Raw genomic sequence first — 23,937 nt, 5'->3', positions numbered from 1 at the left:
GGTTGGTGACAGCCAGATTCATGATATTGCAGCAGACCTGAATAAGGGTAGAGAAGGTAGGCAGATGGGTATTAAGGAAGGCTTGATAAGGCAGTAAGCATCTCTTGCAGAGTAGTTTAGTGGGGTAACTGCTGCAGATAGATAGCTGAGGCCCAGCATTGGTCAGTGGGGTGAAGGTTTGCTGTTGAAACAAGATGAAATGTTTAGTTGAAGTGCATCTTATAATGTGTTATTCATGTGTTTTATTGAACTGCGTGTAGAAAAGAAGTTCCAGGAGCCTTACATTATGCCATTCAGCTTTAGTAGGTGGGCATTATGGTCAAATTATGGGGTAAACTGGCTAACAAGATAAAAGAATTGCAGGGTTTAGACTTAATGATAAGCTGCAGTTACAGACCTGTTTGGCAGGCAAAGACGTATTTACTCCTGGGGGTGGATCTACAACCTGAAAGAAAATGGCTTTGCTGGGCCTATACAGGCTGGGAAGATAAATTAATTATTAAATATGAAGGTCCAAAATGAGAAAGCTCACAGGTTTGAGAATATCCCGGTACTGAGGGGGAGAGGACACCACATATATCAGTGTGTGGTACATCTTGTGCTTACTCAGTGGCCACATGAGTAGTAGTTTTTCATTAAAAGAGTAGCAACAAGTCTTTAGGGCTTGCAGCAGTACCTTGAAAGGTTAAATTGAATACTGTTATCCCAAAACTCCAGCATCTCTCTCTTTGCACAGAGTTTCACAATGAAGCCCCTTAACTGAGTTTAAGCCTGAGTGGTTGATCATAAAGCAGCTTAAGGATCAAAATTTAGTGGTGACAAAGGGTGTGTTGCTGTACTTAGTACACTTGGTGGTTCAGTGTTCTGTGGCAGCTAAGAATAGTTGAGTTTCAGAGTGTAAGTACAGTAGATCTTTATTAATGGCACATATATTGACAGTGTTACATTTAGAACAAAATAACATGAATTACTATGCCATTTCTCATGTAGAATTACTGATTTAACAGTTTGCAGTGTAACAAGTACCATTGGTTTTTGGGAGGTATTTGAATGGGAAATGGTTTGCAGAATTCTGATTTAAGGATTTGTAGTGAGTACAGTCTGGCATCTATTTAGATGAGGCAGTACAGACCAGTGTGAGAGTTGCAGGAAAAGCATAGTATGAGTTCTGTATTGCTACTCGCCTTCTTTGCAGCACACCTACCTGCCTAAATGGTTTCAAGCTCCGTTATTAGTAGACATGTATGTAGTGGCAAAGGATCATAGAAGGTTACTAGGCCATCGACCCAGAGGTTGTTTCAAGCCTAACTGTTTTATCCCAATGTAATACCATAGGTAGTCTATTCAATACCCAGGATTGTATTTAGTAATGACTGCCTGTGTCCAGGAGGGTTGTGGGCACTATCCCTGGTAAGAATTTTCAGTGCCCCATCCACGCTTCCAGATTCCTTTTGAACAGTGTCATAGATGTGCTCTGCTTCACGTGAATTGGCAGCCAATTCCAAAGATGCAGCAGTCCCTGGGGGACAAATCCATCCCTCCAGAACATCCTATTGAAGTTGCAGGTCATATTTAGGTCTCTGGAACTGGTAGCTGTAGACCCGTTTGATTTACAGATGTGCAGCAAATTCATTAAGTTTGGGTCAGAGATTGCTCTGTAAGCCAGGCATAAGTCTCCCCCCTAAGAAGTCTATATGATACTCAGTATACTGACAGGGACATTTGTCAGTCTGTGTAAGGCACGTGCTGGAGTCCCTTGATCTTCTTCATTATAAACTTCTGAGGTCTTGCCAATTACGGTAGGCGCTTTGTACAGTACATGCCAAAAGGGGCATTGTACTCAGTTATGGGCCTGATTAGTGACAAGTATAGAGGGGTTATAACCTCCTTTGCTCTAGAGGTGATGCCTTTGCTAATCAAATGTGCTACAAAGAAAGCCTTCCTTACTACAGTAGACACATGCTGTTCAAAGTTAAGGTTGCAGTCTACTTCTGAACCCAGATCTCTTACCACTTCGTAGGTACATAGGATATTGTTAATTTGATAGTGTGAAGGGACATTGTTTTTAGTGAAAGGAATGATGATGCATTTCTTTGGATTCAGTTCGAGACTGTGACTAAGACACCAGTTGTTGATGTGCGTAAGACCCTCCTGAAGTATACTGACATAATTTGGGGATTCAGTAATTGCACCCAATTTGCAGCCATCCATAGACTTGGTTAGCAACAGCCCCTTAGTTTTGACCTGAACTTTTGAGAAGTGTATACCAAACAGTAGGGGGCGCAGCACTGACCCTAGTGGCACCCTACTGGTGACAGGTCTGCTGGCTGATGTGGAGTCACCCATTTTGATAGGAGTATGTGACAGATTTGTGAGCCAGTTGGCAACCCATCTTACAACAAAGGGGTTTACATTCCGTTTGGTAAGTTTATCAGTGATGCCTGAGTGTGGGATTGTGTGAAAGGCCTTTGCCAAGTTAAGGTATGCTGTGTGCACAGATTTGCCCTCATCAGTGGCCCTGGTCATTTTCAAAGAAATCCAACAGGTTTAACAGGTGGGATCTGCTCTTGACGAAGCTGAACTGGGTCAGTTCCAGTGTTTGGAGGTCGCCTGAGTCTTCACTTATGAGGTCCATGTTGATGCGTTCCATGGCTTTACAGATGAGACTGGTCAGACTTATGGGTCTGTAATTCCCTGGGTCTGTTGCTAAGCTACCTTTGTGGAGGGGGGATAACTGCTGCTGTTCTCCATTCCGCAGGAACAAAGCCTGTGGTTAGGCTGTGATTGAATAGAGTACTTTTAATGGTTATGCTAGTTCATGTTTTAGTTTAGAAGACAGCCTGGGATGCCATCTGGTCCCATAGAGGCTGTGTTTTTTGCCTTAGACAAAGCTTTAATGACCTTCTGTTCGGATTTGTAAGGTAGGGAGTTGGGGGCAAGGCTTGTAAGGCTTTAATGACCTGCTGTTTGGATATATATATATATATATATATATATATAACTGTGGGGAGTTGGGGGCAAGGCTTATGATAAGTTTGGAGGGGATAAGGGAGTGAAATTTTAACCAAATCTGTCCACTAGCAGGTTTGCTATTTCTGTGGGATCAGTGTGTGTGATACTGTTAGTCAGTAGTTCAGCAAATGCTTCGGTCCCAACGTTTGAGCTACATACATAGCTGTAAAAGGCCTTTGGGTTATCCTTGGCTGTGATTGTTAAGTTTGTCTCAAAGTTACTTAGAGAATTTGGCATGTTGTCTTATTTGCCTGTTGAGGCTGAGGAGGGTGATTTTCCATTCTTGGGGCCTCACTTTAGTTTTCTTAGACAGCAACATTTAGCAGTTGTAAAGTTTGATGATGCTGGAAACCCACCAGGGTGGCTTTTTTTTGTTTGTTTTACTTGGGTCTCTGGCTTTGATTCTTTCTTGAACAGATGAGTCTATACACTTACACAGGTGATTGTACAGGGCTTTAGTGTAAGGTTTGGTGTAATTACCACTTTCAACTTGGGGTAGAGCTTGGAATGCATTTATACCTTCCCCTAGGAGAGTATAGTTTGCTTTGGTGAGGTTTTTTAGTCTGGTGTTAGTTCCAGTTCGAAGGCAACTGATTTATGGTCATATTTAACTAATGAGGATCCGACAGGCAGGCAGTGGTGCATCTGTTTGTCGTGTTAGTGAGGACCAGATCTGGTATGTTTGTTCCTCTTGTGGTTTGAACAGCTTGTTTCAGGGCATTTGAGCTAACAAAGTCAAGGAACATTTGAGGTACCGAGTAAGGGCTAAAGTAGGTTTCTCAGTTGATGGTGGGGTAATTGAAATCCCCCATTACCGGAGTGTTTGGCAATATTTGAATTGACTCCAGTTTGGTCTAGTAGGCCTTGTGCACGTCATGATTCATGGAGGGGGATCTGTAAGTAGCTATATCTTGAAGGGGGTTCAATCTAACTAGTCAGTAAGTGAATTTATCTCTACTGTAGATAGAAACACTGCGTCCTTTGGTTTTCATATGTTCATTTTCATGGTCTGAAGATGTGGAAGGCACTGAAGCCTTGCAAAGCCGGGGCACTGTCTGAGGCTTTGAACCATGTTTCTGTGACTGCACAGACATCTACATTCTCCAGTGATAGAAGTGCTTCCAGGGTGTGCAAGTTTTTAGTTTAAGCTCCTAGTGTTCATTACTATAACCCTTATTTTGTTATGGTTGGCAATTTTCACATCAGAAATTTTGTTTTTGAGACCTTGCCTAAAAAAGGCACAATGGGGGAGGCAAGAGCCTTTGCCAGCTGCAGAAAGCGTAGTGGTGCCAAGTGCAAACAGTCTCTGCCAAAGCAGCGAGGTTTGTTGACCATGTCATCCTAGGCTGACAGAAATTGGATTCTCTTTGAATGACACCAAAAACTAAGCCAATTATTGAAATCAATCATTTTTTGTTTATACTATGGCATCATTCTAGGTGAGGGTAATATGCTGCTCAAGGCTAGGCACATACCTGCCTGGAACACACACTCAGAGAGCTGAAGCATGTTTTTCTTCATGTAGTCCAGTGGGGTACATTTCAGGTCGTTCACTGCAACGTGAGCTATGACAGGGTCATGATGGTACTTCTTGCCGAGAGACCCGAGTGCATGTGTGATCTGGATCTGACGAATCCTGGCACCGGACAGGCAGCTGACTGTGACTTTCTCCTTATCTAACCTGGTGAGTTTGACATCCGTGTGTCTCATTATGGAGTCTCCATTGACAAGAACATTTTTGAGTGTTGCGTTTTAAGGGCCTGGTAGGTGAGACACTGGTTGCTATGTGTCTTGGGTGCTATGGGAAATGTGTTAGTTGTAGCAGTCTTTTGTTTTGGAAGTCTGGTGTTTTGGTAAGTTTTTTGAGAGAACTTCTTCATATGTTGATTTGTGTGTTGGATGCATACTGTGTGTATGAGTAGTGGTACTATGGGCACGCATGAGTAGTGGTGGCTGAGTTGTCGACCACTTCAGTGTTACTGTTTTGAGTGCGAGCAAGGATCTTGGTGTAGATACATCTGTCGTACTCTGTACTAGAGAGAGTTATTAGTAAAGGGTTGTCAGTGTATATAAAGCACCTACTACACTTGCTTCAGGAGACTCAAGTCATTTAAGGCTGGCAGGAGAAACAAGGGTAGTCCACTTGTCTATAATGCTAGGTTTGAAGAACTCTTATCACAAAGGGGTGCTTTCAGGACTGATCTAGGAGGTGCTCTGTAGGTAGGTATTTCTGACAGGGTTTTTGACTGGTGGTTTAATAGGTCACAGCTCACTAGCAATACTTCAACTGGAGATGTACTAAAGATGAGGACTACACTAATGTACTACAGCTGTATCTAAGGGAAGAATTGTTGAAATTATCTGTCTAGCTATGGTGTACAATTGTGTGGCAGTAAGCTGTGCTGGACGACTCACAAGCAAGCAGAAACCGTCTTAAACCCAGGGCTTAAATACCAGAAGCTAAGAAATTTAAAAAAAAACTTTAAAAAAACTCAAAAGAACAAATGAGGGCACTTAATCCAAGCCCTAGACTATCACCCTTCACCAGACAGGTTCCAATCAGCACACCTCTCACTCTAAAGAATGTTTTAAACAACAAACAAATCAGTTATTTAAAACACTGCTTGGCAAGAAAACAGAACAGATGCTTTGTGAACAGTGAAAAGTAGCAACAGTTACTTTGCAAACAGTTAAAATAGCAAGAAAAGCTTTGCAAGCAGTGAAAAACAGCAACTTAAATACAATTTAACGGACACAGTAAGGCAGACAAATGCAGTACAAATAGTTCAGTTTAGTTTACAGTATTAAAATACAGTATTAAACAAGCAGAGTACAATAAAAAGTGCAGTAAATTATATAATCAAGCAAAAAACAGGCAACTTATGGATTTTGGGAAGCTCAGAAGCCTCTAGTCTTTGGTATCTCAGCTCAGAGTTGTAGCTGGTAGCCCACCTCAGTTCAGCTCAGTACAAACAAGCAAAAACCCATTCAAATGTAGGGCTTAAATAGCAGAAGCTAAAAGCTTAAAAAAAACCTTAAAAAATTTCAAAAGAACAAATGAGAGTGCTTACTCCTATGCTACAGCTACTAGCTACACTAATTTAGATGCGGAAACACTAAAAATGTGTGCATGTTTATTAAGCAAAATGACTTGGACATTTATTTATATAATCATGCCTCCTTTTGACTAGACTCTCCTTCTTTTTCCGCTGTTCCTGTTAGGGGTCTCCACAGTGGATCATCTGTTTCCATTTCTTCCTGTTGTCTGTATCTTGCCCTGTCACACCAACCACCTGCATGGCCTCTCTAACCACATCCATAAACCTTATCTTAGGCCTTCCTCTTTTCCTCTTACCTGGCAGCTCCATCCTTAGCTTCCTTTTCCCAATATACCCAGCATCCCTCTTCAGCACATGTCCAAACCAACGCAGTCTCGCCTCTCTGACTTTGTCTCCAAACCGTCCAACCTCAGCTGACCCTCTAATATACTGATTACTAATCCTGTCCATCCTTGTCACACCCAGTGCAAATCTTAACGTCTTTAACTCTGCCACTTCCAGCTCTGACTCCTGCCTTTTTGTCAATGCCACCGTCTCCAGCCCATATAACATTGCTGGTCTCACTACCCTCTTGTAGACCTTCCCTTTCACTTACTTGTACCCGTCTGTCACAAATCACTCCTGACACTCTTCTCCACCCATTCCACCCTGCCTGTACTCTCTTCTTCACATCTCTTCCACACTCACCATTACTCTGAACTGTTGATCCCAAGTACTTAAACTCATCCACCTTCACCAACTCTACTCCCTGCATCCTCACCATTCCTCTATCCTCCCTCTCAGTCACACACATAAATTCTGTCTTAATCCTGCTGACCTTCATTCCTCTCCTCTCTAGAGCATATCCCCACCTCTCCAGGGATGGCATAATGGTTAAGGTGTTTACCTTACGAACACAAGGTGCAGGGTTTGATTCTCAGGCTTAAAATGGCCCACAAGGATAGTTAGCCTAGTACTAATCTATGAACCTGGTCCCCACTCTCACTACAGATCACAATGTCATCTGCAAACATCATAGTCCATGGGGCTTCCTGTCTGATCTTGTCTGTCAACCTGTCCATCACTATTGCAAATAAGAAAGGGCTCCGTGCTGATCCTTGGTGTAATCCCATCTCCACCTTAAACACATCTGGCACTCCCACTGCAGACTTCACCACTATCACACTACCCTACTTCTCTGCCACTCTTGACTTCCTCGTACAGTACCACAACTCCTCTCTAGGCACCCTATCATATGCTTTCTCCAAGTCCACAAAGACGCAATGCAACTCCTTCTGACCTTCTCTATATTTTTCCATCTACACTCTCAGAGCAAACATCGCATCTGTAGTGCTCTTTCCCGGCATGAAACCATACTGCTGATCACTAATCACCTCCCTTCTTAACCTAGCTTCCGCTACTCTTTCCCATAACTTCAAGCTGTGGCTGATCAGTTTTATCTCTCTGTAATTACTACAGCTCTGCACATCACCCTATGGACTGTCCTGAAGTTGAAAAAAATCTTTTTTGTCTGTCTGTCTATCTGCTGATTTAGGCTCCAAATTTGAAAATGTCTGTATCTAATAAGTAGTCATTCATTTGGAGTCTAATTTACCAAAGGCAGCAGTTAAAATTTGGAAGGGGAAATCACGTAGAACCCAATATATCATGCCATGTTACTGCATCTTGTGTCATTCTTACTTGCTAATGTTTTGGCACCAAGTTCCCTTTCCCTGCCACAAACTCTTATCTTTTTAAATGTTGGTTAGTTTTCTTAGCTTTCTAATACAGTAGTGTTGAAGCTAATTTGTTATATGCACACCATGGAATGTCAGTAAAATTGCTGAAAGGTGCTGTGTGGACTGCGGGAACCATGGTACCCAGGAGCAAAAAAAAAAAAAAACAGTAATGACTAAGAGAAGCTTCATTTTTACCTCACATTTTATAGGCATGAATACATGTTTGAACGTAGAACTTTTATGGGAAATTAAATGAAAGAAACTTGTAAAGGTAATTATAACTTTGGATCATAACGTTGCATTTGTTTTTGTAACTTTGCAGGAGTAATGGAATAACCTATCAGGTGGATAGAGAGGCAGTTTCCAGGACTGCAGACATGCTTGGTAAGTCAATTGTTTACCATTTCCTTTTTTTTCATGTTGATCTTTATTGCCATCTTGACATTCTTCAAACTCATTTCCCCACAGGGTATGAAATACTTTTCTACAGTGCAGGACCCGTAAAAAGTATGATACTCATCAAAATATTATTTCTGAAGGAGTTAATAATATGAGCGAGAATTAGCCTCAGTTGGAGGATACAAATCCCCAACTTAAACTTTTTCAGCTGTTGCACATACCTTGGGGTTCACTGCTGCACTGTTGTGCTGTGGCTGATAAAAGACCAGCTGTAAAAGAGGGTGCACTGTACACCTCACTCTGTTCCTTTTTTCAGCTACCTGAAGTATATCAGTCACTCTGCTTTGTATTCTTAGTTCCTGAGCCTCTGTATCTGACAGTGGCAAATACATTCATTCATCCCTCTGTCCATTTGTCTTTCCACTTATCCTGTAAACAACTTGTCCTTTTGAGTATCTCAGTGGTAGTAAGCTAATTAAAACAGGCATAACACAGAGGCAACTAACTGAGTGTGCCTATTATTATATGGTAATGATCTCTGTATGGCTAACGATCAGTACTAAAGTAGTCAGCTTGTAACTCTAATTGTGTAACTCTCTAGTTTGGTTTCATAGAACTTTTGTTTCCCTGACTGTGTTTGCTATTAATACAGTGGATCTGCAAGCTCAATGCTTGTGTAACAGTCTGTATTTGCTCTTTTAGGGTGTTTCTTCTTTCCCCTGTATTAGTGCAGCCAAAGTGTTAGTATATTTAAGAAAGATGAGTGTGAGGATGTAAAGTCCCCTTGAATACGGGGGGGGGGGGTCTTTCCAGACCCTTGCTCAAAAAAGGAAAAAAGATTTTAAGTTGGCTTATGAGTGTATTACTTCACCTTTTGATTACACAGTTTACATTTAGAGGATTTCCCCCTTAGTCTTTCATAGTGGAAATGTTTAGTTTTAGTTGTAATTCCTCTCTTTTTCTCTTGAGTGTGGAGTGTTTTAGAATCACAGGAGGTTACCAGGCTAACGAATAGAGCCTTTTTCAGCCTAACCATTCATGCCCCAGTTTTCCCAATTATAAATGCTCCTGGGCTAGTATGGCTTTAGTATGTGCCTGTGATTTAGGGCATCTGCAAACAGCCCCTGTCCATAAAGGCCACAAGTGACAAGCCAGGGGTGAATTTGCAATTTCTCATCCACTGGTCCAAATTGCATCTTAATAGGCTTAGGGAAGAGCTCTGTTTCATATGAATGGGAAGTCTGTTCCAGAGAAGATGTGATCTGAGGCACATACCCATCTCTCCAACATGTTTTGCTTGTGTCATAGATGAGGTTCAAATCCTTAGATTGGGTAATCCTAGTGCTGTTTGTTTTGTGAATGTGTAGCAGATCCATCAGGGCTGGATCGGAGAATGCCTTGTAGGTTAGACATAGTTTGCCCCTCAGTAGTCTGTAGGAGATGAAATACAAGGACAGGACTTTGAGGCAGTCCACATAGGGCATATTATTTACAACCTGTATTCTTTTAGTGAGGAACCTCTATGGTAGCTCCATTTGTTGCAAATGTTTGGTCAGGTACATGCTGAAGGGTACATTGTACTCAATTACTGGTCTAATGAGGGCTGAGTATGGTGGTACTAGATCTGGATGCCATGTCCCTACTTATAAGTTGCTCCAAGTAGAAAGATTTTCTCATTACCATGGATACGTGCTGAACAAAGTTCAGATTACTGTCAACCTGCGTTCCCAAGTACCTTACCACTGGGTGTGCTCTTAGGGGAGTGTTATCAGTGTTGTAATATGCAGGGGTGGTCATCTTCCCAAAGGGTGTAATTATGCATTTCTTTTGCATTGAGTTTTAGGGCATGGTTCTGGCACCAGTTATTTGTCAGTGACAGACTTTCCTGGAGGATATTTACATCATTGGGGGATTTAATGATTGTATCCAGCTTGCAGTCATCAGCAAATTTGGTCAGCCAGAGACCTTCTACATTTGCCTTAACTTCCGAGAAATATATTGTAAACAGGAGAGGTCCCAGTACTGAGCCCTGTGGAATACCACTAGTAACAGGCCTCTTGGTGAAGGTCGATTCCCCCACCCTAACTTTATGTCCTATCTGTGACCTATTTGGCTAGTCATTGGGTGACATAGGGATTTATGCCTAAATTTGTGAGTTTGTCTATAACACCCAAGTGCGGTATTGTGTCAAATGCCATTGCCAGGTCAAAGTAGCCAGTGTGTACCATTTTGCCCTCATGCATGGCTCAAGTGACCTTCTTGAAGAAGTCCACTATGTTTGTTAGGCATGATCTGCCATTGATAAAACAGAGCTGTGATGTGTCCAGTGTTTGAAGATTTCCTGTCTTTGTTTATCAAGTCCACAGTAATTCTTTTCATGGCCTTGCATACAAGACTAGTCAAACATATGGGTAAGTAGATGTCCTTTCATTTTACTGTTGCAGTGTTCTTTACAATAGGAATCTCCTGCCAAGGGCAGCCCGACATGTGGCCAGTATACCAAAGGCTTTAGGTTGTTTTAAGGTACACTGTGCATCACACGTATGCTCTTTGCACCAAGCTAAGTGCCCTGTTGAGGTTTTGTTGTCTTATATTTCTTTTGCTATTTTGTTGATTTGGGGTTTCATATTATCCAAGAAGGGTAAATGCCAGTGTGGGAGACAGCTTCCCCATAAAGACCTTCACCAACAGTGTCTGTTTTGCCTTTGCACTTCGCACAACCATACATACTGTTACATTAGTCAGGCCTTTGTTCCCAACACCCTTCGTAGTAGTCTTTCTTCTTTGGTGCTTTATCTTGAGAATCAACTTCTTAAGCTTCTGGCTGAAGACATGATGGAGGGAACTTATCACTCCCAAGGACAGCCGTCTGTGAAGAAGAAGGCCAAGAAACCTACACTGGAATCTTCTGTTGTTCATTATCTTCCAGACGTCCCTCCCGAAGCAAGTGATTGCTTGGAGGTTCACCCGGCTTCATTGTTGGATTCTTCTGACACAACTGGGTTTGAGGCCGGTGAGGATCGAACCTTAGGCATGCCTGAGGAGGCATTGCAGACTTCCATTTCAGATGTTCAGGGGGAACTGCGGCTGATTTATTTCTGAGGGGCCTAGGGGTGTTCCCCAAATTTTAATCCAAGAAGAAGTCCCTGCTACAATTATTGAATGCCGCCTGGGGTCAGAGCCTTCCAAATGTTTTAAGGCAGATGTCCCCTTAAAGAAAAAGAAGAAGATTACCATGTTTCCTCTGCTGCTAAGGATCCACAGGGTGAATGGCAATCCTTCACTCGGGGATTGTTTAGTAATTTGATGGCTTTAAAACCTCTTCAGGGAGTTTCTGTTCCAGCTCCCCTTGGTGGTCTATCCCCCTTAAGAGATCCAGAGAACAGGATTCCTCTAAGGAGGATTCAAATGAGGAATCCCTTGATTACTTCTCCCAAATTCCCTCTCCTTTGGACTGTGGATCAGAGAAAGAAGAATCGGCAAGTCTTGATACTCCCTTTGAAGAGATTTCTTTTGAGGACACTATCTCTAGGATGATGGAGTTCTTTAAATGAGATTGTGCTCAAGTTTCTAAGATTCAAAAAAGCATTATGAGCTTCTGCAGACAGATTCTCCCAGACCTTCTGCTGTTCCTCCAGTTTTGACTGCTTTGTTGGATGCCTTTTCTTAATGCCTCTAAGGCACCAGATTCTTAGCCCTCTGCCCCCAAAAAAACATGATAGGTTCTATAGGGTGAGTGAGGACAGTAAATTCTTGTACGAGTGTCCTTCTGCTGACCCCTCGGTGGTGTCAGTAGCTTCTGACAAACCTTCTCAATTGTTTCCTTCTCCTAAGTTACTGCCTTCTGATAAAGTTAGCAGAGCTATGGAGAGGCTAGGCAGCAAGTTCTATATCTCCTGCTACCTTGGCTTTTAGGGCTGTTAATTATCAGACCCATATGTCTAATTACTTGTTGGTTGTGCTTTTCTAGGCCTGTCAGGTGATTTCTGATCTTCAGACTCCGAAAGTAAAACTCTGCCCTTTCCCTTTTAGGGACTTCCTCCTAGGCGGCTAATCATTCCATCAAGTGTAGCTGTGACGCAGCAGATACTTCTTCTAGGGCCACTGTTTTTAGGTCTGTGAGAGAAGATATTTGTGGCTTTGGCTTCAACCTTTGCCTGATGATATTAAGGCTGAGTTGATGGATGCCCCTCTAGATAATAGACATTTGTTTGGCGAAGCTGCTGCTGATTTATTTTAAGTCCCTTCAAGGTAAGGGCAAGGCTTTACAGCAACTTAAATGTGTGCTTGTTTCTCCTGTGCCGATATTTTAGAGAAACTACCCCGATAAGCCAGCCTTTGTTCACAGGCAATCTCGCCCTCCTCCTAAGGGTAAAAAGGGTGGCAAGTGGGCTCCTCCTGCAAATGCTACTCAGACTTCTGTGCCTCAAATGTCTTTTTTTCCTGATAAGCCAGGTGCTGTCTGACTATTCTATTCTTCCCAGCCACTTTCCACTTTCTCTTCGCCTGTCTATTTCTCTATTCCTATTTGGCTAAAGATTACTCAGGATTCCTGGGTTCTATCCATTTTCCACCAGGGGTATTTCATGGTAATTGTTTAGTGCTTTGGCTGAAGACATGATGGAGGGAACTTACCACTCTGAGGGACAGCTCTTTGCCCTTTTATGTGAATTCCTCAGCCCCCTGAGGAACACCTGTCTTTCTTTCCATGGGGTGTTCAAGATATTTTCACTCAGGATATTATTCAAATGGTGCCTGTGTCAAAGGAGGAGATGGTTTTACTCCAGGATCTTTCTAGTGCCCAGGAAAGAAGGTACCTGGAGACCAAGTCTAGACCTGTCTCATCTGAGCACTTTTCTGAAGGTCCTCGCCTTTCGAATGTTGTCCCTTCAGACTTTGTTCCCTCTTTTGCTTCCTCAAGCTTATATAGCGTCTCTGGATCTCAGTGATGCTTAATCTCCATATTCCTATTCATCCCCTTTTCAGGAAGTTTTTACATGTCTGTGTTGCTTCTTATCATTTTCAGTTCTGTGATTTGCCTTTTGGCCTTTCTACTTTTCCAGAGGTATTCACTAAATGCCTTGCACCTATGATTGCTTTTTGAAGGCTTCAGGGGATCCAAGTCTTTCCTTAGTTGGACAACCTCCAGTTGCAGGCATTCAGATATCTTGTTACAAAATCTTCATTTTGCCATTTCCCTTCTGCAAAGCTTGAGGTTCACAATAAACTTCAAAAAAGTCTTTTCTGACTCCTCCGGACCATGTTTTTTCTGGGGTGCAGGATCCATACTTCCTATGCTGGCATCCCTACCTCCTCCCAAGGCCTTAACACTCATTTCCTTTTTTCAAACTCTTCTTCCTCTGGCCTCTGTAACAGCCAGAGAATTTCTGAGAACTCTAGGGTTCATGGCCTCCACCATTTCTGTGCTCCATCTGGCCAAACTCCACATGAGAAAGTTTCAGTGGCTTCTGAAGTCAGTTTGGCTTCAACATGCACATCCCCTCGAATTTGTAGTTTTTCTTTGCCTTGTCTCAAGAAGGAAATTCAGTGGTGGATTCAGCAGTTGTCTCTAAATCCAGGGCTCCCTTTTCTTCCCCTTCTTCCATTTCAAGAGTTGTTCACAGATGCTTCAGACGTGGGATGCGGAGCAACATTTGGCTCCCTAAAAGTGCAGGGTATTTATTGTGGCAGACACTCTGAGCAGGTCCTTAACTCAGTCCCACAAATGGATGCTTCACAGAGATGTGTTTATAGACATTGTCCACCAGTAGGGTACTCTTCAAATAAAACCTTTGCCTCCCCTCTGAACAGACAATTTCCTCTTTTTTTGTGCCGGAGTCCAAGGTCCTCTGGTTTGGAAGGTAGACACTCTGTTTTTTCTTTTGGAAGGGAATGTTTCTTTACACTTTCCCTCTCCTTCCCCTCATTCCAAAAGTCCTGTTCAGAATTCAACAGGATGCTCCCAAAATCTTGTTGGTGACTCCCTTTTGGCCAAGTCAGCATTGATTCCCTCTTCTTCTACATTCAGCCATACCTCAGAGGTTAGACCTACTCACACACGACAAGGGATCTCTCATCCATCTCCACCTGTCCACTCCTCAACTGGCAGTGTGGGTGATAGGATTTTGATTCCACATAGAAAACTTTTTTTTTTCCTGAGGATGTTCTTAGGGTCCTGCAGGAGGCCAGGAAACCCAGCACTAGGAACTCTTGCTTATCCAAATGTAAGAGGTTTTCTGTTTGGTGTCTTTCTCATAACCTAGATCCATGTTCTGTGAATGTTCCTGTGGTTCTTTCTTAGGTGTGTGAATTGCTTAATGCTGTATTGGCTTATTCTTCTGTTAAGGCCCACTTCTCAGTTATCTCTGCTTGTCTGTCTTTATCTCCTTCTAGATTTGAGGCTAAACAATTCCTTAAAGACATCCTTTATATTAGGCCTCCCAAGAAGCTTGTTTCTCCTCCCTGGGATCTTAATTTTCTTTAGGAAAAATTGACTCAGGCTCCTTTTGAGCCTGCAGCTTCAGCTTCCTTGCAGCATTCCACTTGGAAAACTGTACTTTTGTTAGCCTTTACTTCTGTCAGACGGGTGTCTGAGCTTCAAGCCCTTATGACTTGTCCTTCTTTTTTCATGTATCATAAGAACAGGGTGTCCTTGTGTGCTGTTATTTATTTATTTTATTTAACATTTGTTTACCGGGAAAGTCCGACTGGGTCAGGAACCCATTTTCAGTGGAGGTCCCAACATGACACGTGAAAGTTGAGACATTGTACATAAGATAAAAGCAAGTATTAAAGCGCAAATTAATAAGTAATGAAAATTAAATAAGTACAGAGAGGTAGATACAATAATAAAATGTATATAGGTAATAAAGTAAGGTAAATAAAGTAACATGATAAATTAAAACATTTTTTTTTACATAGGATTAAGGTAAAGAGAGAGGGTCATACAGAAAGTGATGAAAATTAGAAGCAAACATATGCTTATAAGAGTTGAGGAGTAGGATGGGAAAAGTTAAGGATGTAGAAATACATAGAGTCTTAGTTCTATATGGTAGTGGTTAGTTGATGAATTTCATAGTTTAGTGATCTCTAGATGTAGAAAAGAAAGTACCTGGAAAGTGAGTTCACCTGTTGGGGAAAGAGCAGGGGCAAGTTTGGTTACAGAGAAAGTGTTTTTTAGGGTGAGTTTGAAGTTGTTAAAGCACTCGATGGTAGCAATGTCAGTTGGTAGTAGCATGAGAGTATAGGCACTATCCGGCTCTTTTGTTTGGAATGTAGATGTTTAGGAGGAGTTTGTTTTCAAAGTGGACAGCTCTGGTAGGGATGTAGGGTTTTAGGACAGATTTGAGAGCTGGGCAACTATCTGTATATACATATATATCATTTTATGTGCAGAAGACAGCTGAATTAGGTTTAAGTGGTGTGCGAGTTTGAGCCAGTTTAGTTCTTTCAGATCTAGGCAGTGATGGGAACTATAGGAGTAACCTGTGGCAAATCTGGCATTTTTATGGTAGCAGGATTGGAGCTTGTTTTTGAGAGAGAGGGAAGAAAATAGGTGCTGGCGAGGATTTTTCTGATAGAGTTATCCAAGAAAATTTTGTCTATAGAGTGTTCCTAGTTTGACGTGTTTTTTAATGCTGTTGCAGATGTGGTGTTCAAAAGTTATTTTGTTGTCTTTGGTGACCTCTCGTAACTTAACTGTGGGAACTATTTCAGTTTCCGTGTTGTCCTGAGAGATAATTTTAAGTCAGATGAGATTGGTTTTGCCGAGAAAAGCAAGAGGTTTTTTTTTTGTTTTGTTTTGTTTTTAGGAGTAGTTGGGCTTCTCTCAGCCATTTCTCAGTTGAGGTGAAGGTAGTTTGGGAGAGTTGCTGAAGATGTTGCAGGTTGTTAAAGGAGGATATTATGGTAGTGTCATCTGCGTATTGGATAATGGAGCTAAGGAGTGACGAAGTGTTGCGGTTATTGGTGAAAACATTAAAGAGTAATGGTCCACGTATGGACCCTTGTGGTACCCCAGTTGTGTTGGTTTGCTATTGAGATGGTTTATTTTGCCATTTAAAGCATTATTGGTGGTTGGATAGGTAGCTTGCAAACCACTGGAGAGATGGAGGTGCAGCCTACAATGGATATCTGATGAAGAAGTTGTTGTGGGGCACTATGTCAAATGCCTTTGATAAGTCTGTTAGTAAGGCAGATGTGATATTACCAAAGTCAATGGATTTGGACACAGTGTCCATAAAGGAGAATAAGGTAGTGGTGGTGCTGTGTGATGGGGAAAAATCATGTTGGGTAGGGGTAATTAATTTGTTTTGGATGAGATGGTAACGCAATTGCCTTTGTATGCATTTTTCCAGGAGTTTGGAAAGTGGAGAGAGGATAGAGATTGGTTGATAGTTGGATAGTTCATTAGAGTTTGCCTCCTTTATGTAAAGTGGCGATGATAGATTTTTTCCAGAGGTTAGGGACATTGGACTCTGATATGGAGTGATTTACAAGGATGCTGACAGGATATTATGGCATCTGCAGCAAGTTTTAAGTATTCAGGGGGAAGGTTGTCAGAGGACAGGGTGTACTAATCCTTCTTTTATACCCAAGGTGGTGAATGAGTTCTCCCTTAATCAGTCATTTGTCCACATTTTTCCCATTCTCTATAATCTGCCATTGAGAAAGTGCTGCACACGTTGGATGTGCATAGACAGCTCAGATTTTATTTGGATAAGACTAAGATGCTTCATAAATCTGATTAGCTGTTTGTTTCCTTTCATAGGTCCTTAGGATTGGCTGTGTCCAAGCAAACTATTTCTTCTTGGATTTTTAAATCCATTTCTTTTTGTTATTCCTTTAATGGTAAGAGCCTTGCCTTCCTTCTGTTAAATCTCATTCTACTAAAGCTGTGGCGGCTTCTGGTTCTTTTTTCAAGGGTTTGGATACCAACTTTATTCTTGAGGCACCTAACTGGACTTTTCTGCATACATTTACCAAGCACTGCAAGTTGGATGGAATTCCCAGAGCTAGAGCTGGTTTTGCAAGGACTATCCTTCATGGCTTCCTAGAGAGCTCTGCTGGTCCTTCCTCCTTCCTCTCTTCTTCCTGAGCTTAGGCACTCTCAGAATACTTCAGTAGTAAAGTGGAAGGACGTAGTACAGTTGTGTAAAATCTTAACCATGTCCTTCTCTTCACTATTGCAATATTCACTCCTTCCCACCACCCTTGGTCCATTTCTCATCTGGATGTACTGATTACCTCTCTTTTTCTTTGACTGTTGTTCGTACTGGGGCTTTCAGTTCTAAGGATGGTACGTCTGGACATCACCTTTATGGTAGTAATGTCATTTGGCAGGGAGTTACAGAGAACAGAACGTGTGACATGCGGTGTACCTTAAAGCAACCTAAAGGCTTTAGTATACTGGCTGGATGTTGGGCTGCCCTTGGCAGGGGATCCCTATTGTAAAGAATACTGCAACAGTGAAGAGAAGGACAAATATCATTATGGTAAGATTTTACACAACTGTACTTTTCCTGAGTATGTTGATGGTTCACCATTGTGTAGAGGGATGACAGTTGCAGTCCTCCATTCCCTAAGATGAAGCTTGCCTGGAGGCTGTAGTTGGGGATTCTAGTGGGTCTGACAGGTAATGTTTCAAGCCATTTAGGAGGCATCCAAGGATATTGTAGGACCCATTTATTCAGTGTTTTTAGTTCTGGAGAGTGAAGTGAGGACCTGTTCTTTAGTCGTACTTGGGGAGAAATGGTAGAGGGTATTTCCTGGGGGAAACTGGGGGTGATGGGGGTGAAATTGGAGCTAAATTTATCAGACAGCAAATTTGCTGTATCTCTTAGTTCAGTATAGGAATTTCAGTGTGCTATTAGTTCAGCACACTTTTGGGTGTTCTCTTTAAGGTTGCATACATGACTGAAAAATGTCTTATGGATATCCTTAACTTTGGAGGCTATTATTGCCTTGAAGTTGGCTTTGGAGGACTTGATTAGTCCTCTGAGTTGCTAGTTGACACTGATGAGGGAGTTTTTTCTTTCCTTTTTTTTTTTTTTTTTTGTCTTTTGGGCATAGCCCTACCTATTTTTGGACAGCACGTTCTTTCATTTGTTGCACAACCACTGGGAACCCCCAAGGGGTCTTGTTTTTGGAGTTTGTCCCAAGTTTATTGTAGTTTGTAACTTGTTTCTGAGCAGTTTTTTACCTGCTTGTACAGGGTTTCCATAAACACTTCCGCATAGACCACCATGTTCTCTGAATTTTGGGGGCTTGGAATTTAGCTATGCATTCACTTAACAGGAGGTAGTTAGCCTTGGAAACGTTCTTAAAGATTCTGGGGTTTGCTGGGAATTCAGCCTTTATATTTATTTCAGGGGTGATCTGATCTGACCATTGAAGAAATTACACAAGGTGAGGTGCAACATTCCATTATATTTGTGAGTACCAGATCCAGGGTATTTTTACCCCTAGTAGGTATGCAGATTAGCTATTCTAGGTTGTTTGTATTGACAAAATCCAGGAATCTTTGAGCTTGCATGTTATTGGTTGTGTATGTATACCAGGTGATGGTAGGTTAGTTGAAATTAGCCACGAAAATGGTTGGGCTGACTTGTGAGTGACTCCAGTGCATTCAAGTATGTGGTATGATTTTCCTGGGTCATCTACCAAGAATATAGAATTGGACTTTACCTAAGATAAATTGGACATGGAGTAGCTCAAACATGTCATATTGTTTGACCACTGTTGAGGTGTGCGTACCTTTCATGGTGATTGATACACCTTCACCTCTTGTCCCTTCTTGTGCAGAAGCTGGTCTCGGTGTGTGGAAGGCATTATAGCCTTGTAATGCAGGCAGGCCTTCCATGGCTTTAAACCACATCTCAGTAATTGCATAAATGTCAGCAGTCTCCAGGGTGAGGAAGGCTTCCAGGGAGTGGAGCTTCTTGTTGAGACTTCTAGCATTGAGCATAATGCCTTCAGTTTATCTTGTGTATAATTGACTATGTTGGAAGATTTATCAGATTGAGATTACCTAAAAGGCACTATAGTGGTGGACACTGTTTTAGCCAGTATCCAAAAGTTTAGTGCAGACACTTTAGTGGCAAAGCAGCATGGCCCATCAATCATGTCCTCTCAAGCTGACAAATATTAGAACCCTTATAATTACATTAGTAAGTAAGCCAGTTGTTAAAGTTAATCATCTTCTGTTTATATTGCGGTATCATCCTCGGAGAAAGTAGAATGCTGCTCAATGCTAGGCTTATACCTGCCTGGGACACACAGTCTGAAGCTCTGTCATATATCTCTTCATATAGTCCAGGAAGGTACGTCTCAGGTCATTAACACTCACATGGACTATGATAAAGTCATACTGTTACTTGTAGTTCATTTTTCTTAGTGCATGCATGATCTGGCAGATCTCTGTCCCTGATAGACAACTCATCATGACTATCTCCTTTATCAGCCTGGTGAGGGGGGGGGGGGGGGCATCAGTGAGTCTCCAATAAACCATTTATTGGGTTATGTGGTAGTTTGTCTTAAGGGTTTAGAGGATGCGACATTATGAGATGTGGCTGTGTGAGTCCTGGAGAGTGTTGTCTTTGTAGAGTGTTTGGGATGTTGCTAAGGGCAGTGTATGAGAGGCCTTTGAGTCTTGGGTAGATTGCATTTAAGAGCCTCAGCTTATTTGCGTTTGTGTCTGATCCATAGTAGGTGAAGTGTGCATTTGTTACTGGCGACTTGTTTGGAGATAGCACTGTCTGTATGTGAGAGCATTGCCACCAAAGACATAGTGTAATTACATCTCTCGCACTATGTCAGTCTAAGAATAAGGTTGTTGTCAGTAAACACGAGACAATTGCTAAATTATCTCAATATGTCAGTTTCCACAAGGCTGGCTAAAGAGACAATAGGAAAGTGCACTTCTATGGTTGTGGCTCCTCTTTTTTGTGATCTGTGAGAGGTGGTGCCATCAGGGTTTAGGTTGTTGGCCTGGGAAGATAGATTTAGAATTGATCTAAAGCAACTGTCTAGGGGTAGTGTTTTCAGTGGGCAAACTAGCTGCTCTGTGCTCAGCTAGATACTTGAAAATAGCAGAGGAAGTTTTATATAGGCAATTACAACTCTTAAGTGCCTGCTTTTTGCAAAACAATGCTGCACAGCTCAGCAGAGGTTATGGGATATAGGTTAGAGATGACTCAAATCAGTAAGCAGTAAAACTCCAGTAGCAGTGTGTGTGTGTGTGTGTGTGTGTGTGTGTGTGTGTGTGTGTGTGTGTGTGTGTGTGTGTGTGTGTGTATCCTGCAGCTATTGATAATTCTCTCACTAATGTCAGTGATACTATAAGATTAAAGTTCTCAGACTAAATAAAATGTAAACAGAAAAAATGCAGTAGAAATGTAATAAAATGAGGTTCAGATCTTGCAGCAATTCACAATGCTCTCAGTATTGCGAGTAATACTGCAAGACTAGACTAAGGTCACCAGGCCAAGTAAAATGCAGTGCAAATGTAAAAAATGGGGCTCAGATCCTGTAGTGATTCACAGTTCTCCAATTACTGTGAGGAGTACAGCAAGACTAAGGTCCCAGACAAAAAATGCAAACAGCTTTTGGTTAAAATAAGGAAAATAAAGAAAAGAACAATATAGTTCAGATTAACACTCTTAATATTGCAGTGTGTGCTAGTTGAAATTGGATTATATTAAACAGAGGTTAACTCGAGCTTTAGGAGTTTAATGGGGGGTGCCTTGTCAGTTTGACCTATTAGTGTCCAGTAGAAATAGTACTGGGAGGTGTTTTCAACCTCTGATTTACAGCAGGGGAGGGCAGCTAAAAAGGCACCAAGTTTAAAAACACAACAGTTTGGTGGGTGAGTGGGCAAAATCAATGCAGTCAAACAGCAGTTTAAAGCTCAGAGCTGTTGTAGTTGAAGGAGAATGTAGGTGAATACATTATTGATGAGGAAATTCAAAACCCAAGGTATAGACTGTTTTGATTCTTTTAATAAACTAGAAAGGGAAGTGAAACGCATGAAGGGTTTGTTTTGGGAGCAAATTTACTTTCAACAAAGTCTCGATAAGAATAGACTGCCTGGGGGCTGCACCTTAACAAGAAGCCTATGTGGAATAATATGGACGAATCCCTGATGGCTGAATGGTTTGATACCTTAGCCCAGGGGTGTCCAACCTTTTGGCTTGCTGGGGCCGCATTGAGTGAATAGAAATTGTCTTGGGGCCGCATATAAAATATATCATATAGTTAACTCATTCACTGCCACGGGCGACCAAAGTCGACCTCCTGTCTGTAATGTAGGTGCATTTGAACAATGAATAAATGTAATAAAGGCCTACTATTTGCCTTAAAATTCTAATTCAAATTTTCTAATCTAACAGTTAACTCTAACATCTTAGTTTATATATATATATATATTTGTTTTTTTTTTTTTTTTTACAAATAAACAGATATTCACTACAGCACTAGCATTTCTCACTGGGAAAACCACTCCAGCAGTCAAGCTACATAAAATGTCAACATTAGCAGTCCTACAATACTATAATCCACAAAAATAAGCCAATAAAGTTGCAATAAAGTAAATAATTCACATTACTGAATTAATAAAACAATTCTAAATAAGCTACAAGAGGATCTCATCGAAACAAATGACTGGTGCCAGAAACATAGCCTCAAGCTAAATGCCAAAAATACATCATCATCCCCTTTGGGGAGAGTGATGTCCCCACAAATTATCACATTAATGACAATGTTGTAAGCACGCAATCAGTCATGAAGTGCTTAGGCACTCAGGTTGATAGAAACCTGACTTTTGACCACCATGTTGTCTCTGTTGTACAGAAAGCTTTTTACATGGCCCACCTCATTAGTAAGAGTATCATTCAGGGACAAAGTGGTCATAACATCCCTGTATTCTTCCTTTATAAGAGCCATTACTGAGTGCAAAGCCCCTTTTGGCATGTGCTTCAGAAAAACACCCTGCCAAAAGAAAGACTGCAACCATTTCTGACAAAAAAGGTCAAATGACTAAGTTCACTTAGTTATCCAAACAGACTAAAAAGCTTCTTGCTTTCCTCTGTCTCTTACTGGCCCCCTATAAATTTCATCACTGGCTTGCTTTCCAGGCTAAGAAAGATCCTGCCTGAAGAGACTTCCTCCACCTCAGGAATACTGGTTATATGTGAAACGCTCACTGCAAAGACCACAGCCTTCACTGCAACATAAACAAACCACTCTGTATGGACAGGTTCTTGATACAAAAACTTCAGCTTCTGTAAAAAGCTCCTCTCATTATCAAAAATGTTGTTCAGCAACATGACAACTGAATGGATAGCCATAAATATACTCCTTGAGTAAGTAGCATAGCCTTCATCATACCGGATGAAAAATCCACATACTAAACTTTCCTAGCTGGATGGCTAAAATCTAATATTGGTTACTCAAGTCTACTTGCCCAAGAAGAGGGGCCTATTTAACTAAGAATTCCATTTACAAAAATATATTCAGTGTACATATTAAGTCTCTCTCTCTTTCACACACACTCACAAAATGAGCCCCTACTTCTAAAATACGCAACCTTAGTAATCACATGGCACACATTCACTGAAAGAAATTGTCTGAAAGTAAAAATATCTGAAAAAAAATTATACTAGAGGTGGACTCATCCATCCAATTTCCCACCACCAAAAGGACCATCAGTAAATTAGCAAACAACTGCTCAGCAAAAAGTAAATGAATAAGAAATCCATAAACTCTCTAAGATCATACTACATACTGGAGTAAACATATAACTTCCCTCCAATCTAAAGCCATTTGACAGTCAGACATTTTAATTTGTACAGAAGTTATTCACAAACTGACAGTTTACTGAGCTGTCACATTAGCATTCTATGCTTATGTCTGAACCAATGAAGCATACTTGTCAATTCCAAAAGAATTAAAGTAGCTTAATAAGAAGGTTATTTGCAAGGTTACATGGCAGTTTATATTGGAAATAATCAAAGATATCAAAAAGGCTCTGTTTCTCGTATTTATGCTGAAAAGTCTTCCAAGGTAAATACAACCTTTTGATTTAGCATGGAACCCTACCTCCCAACCTTAGAGCAAGAAATCTGGAGAAAGAAAAAAATAAAAGTGGGACACAGGCCCAAAAACAGTTATGCATCACAGACACCATTGAAACAACTGTAGCTGCAAACATTATACATCACTTATAATCTTTCTATCCCATCATTGTCAGTTAAGTATTATATGGCTCATTCAATCCTGCCTTCTTTTCCAACAAAGAAAGCCATGCTTTGAAATGACAAATGCATTAAAAATAATAAATAAAACACATTGCATCCACATCCTGCAACTTCCTACCTGCAAACAACCACAGAGCTTTCACTGAATCTAGGGCTGCTTATTTCCCAGGAATGATAGCTCTCCCTAATTAAGTCTAATGGGATACAATCTACCAGGATCTGGACTACCTGGAATAAATTAAATCATGGCCTGCAAATTGCAAGTGCACTTTGTTTAATTAAACTATATTTCTAAGCCCACTTACTGTATTTTTTCACTAACATCCCAATATCCATTTCCAGGTCACTTTACAAGACATTGGCAATGGTAGACTTGGCATCCTCCAGATCCCTATGGGACCACACTCATACTGCTAGCATTGTCCGTTAAATATAAGTATACATCCACTGCAAATGGCAAGAAGCTATGTCTTAAAAAAATCTACTTTTGGCATG

At 41.3% G+C, this 23,937-nt stretch overlaps 1 protein-coding gene across 1 annotated transcript in view; it reads left to right on the top strand.

Annotated features, from left to right (window-relative positions):
- GNPAT (glyceronephosphate O-acyltransferase) overlaps window positions 1-23,937 on the top strand; it is a gene marked incomplete in the record, with an annotated part of 1,227,276 nt that overhangs the window by 1,180,594 nt on the left and 22,745 nt on the right. The window contains 1 exon segment of the mRNA XM_044063684.1: window positions 8,112-8,173. Coding sequence (XP_043919619.1) covers window positions 8,112-8,173 — 62 coding nt within the window.

The sequence above is a fragment of the Protopterus annectens genome, chromosome 1.part0 (genome assembly GCF_019279795.1).
Source record: "Protopterus annectens isolate FY-2018-M chromosome 1.part0, PAN1.0, whole genome shotgun sequence".
Classification (NCBI taxonomy): Eukaryota; Metazoa; Chordata; order Ceratodontiformes; family Protopteridae; genus Protopterus; species Protopterus annectens.
The sequence above is the reverse complement of the archived record's forward strand: the minus strand, read 5'-3'. Positions and strand labels throughout refer to the sequence as shown.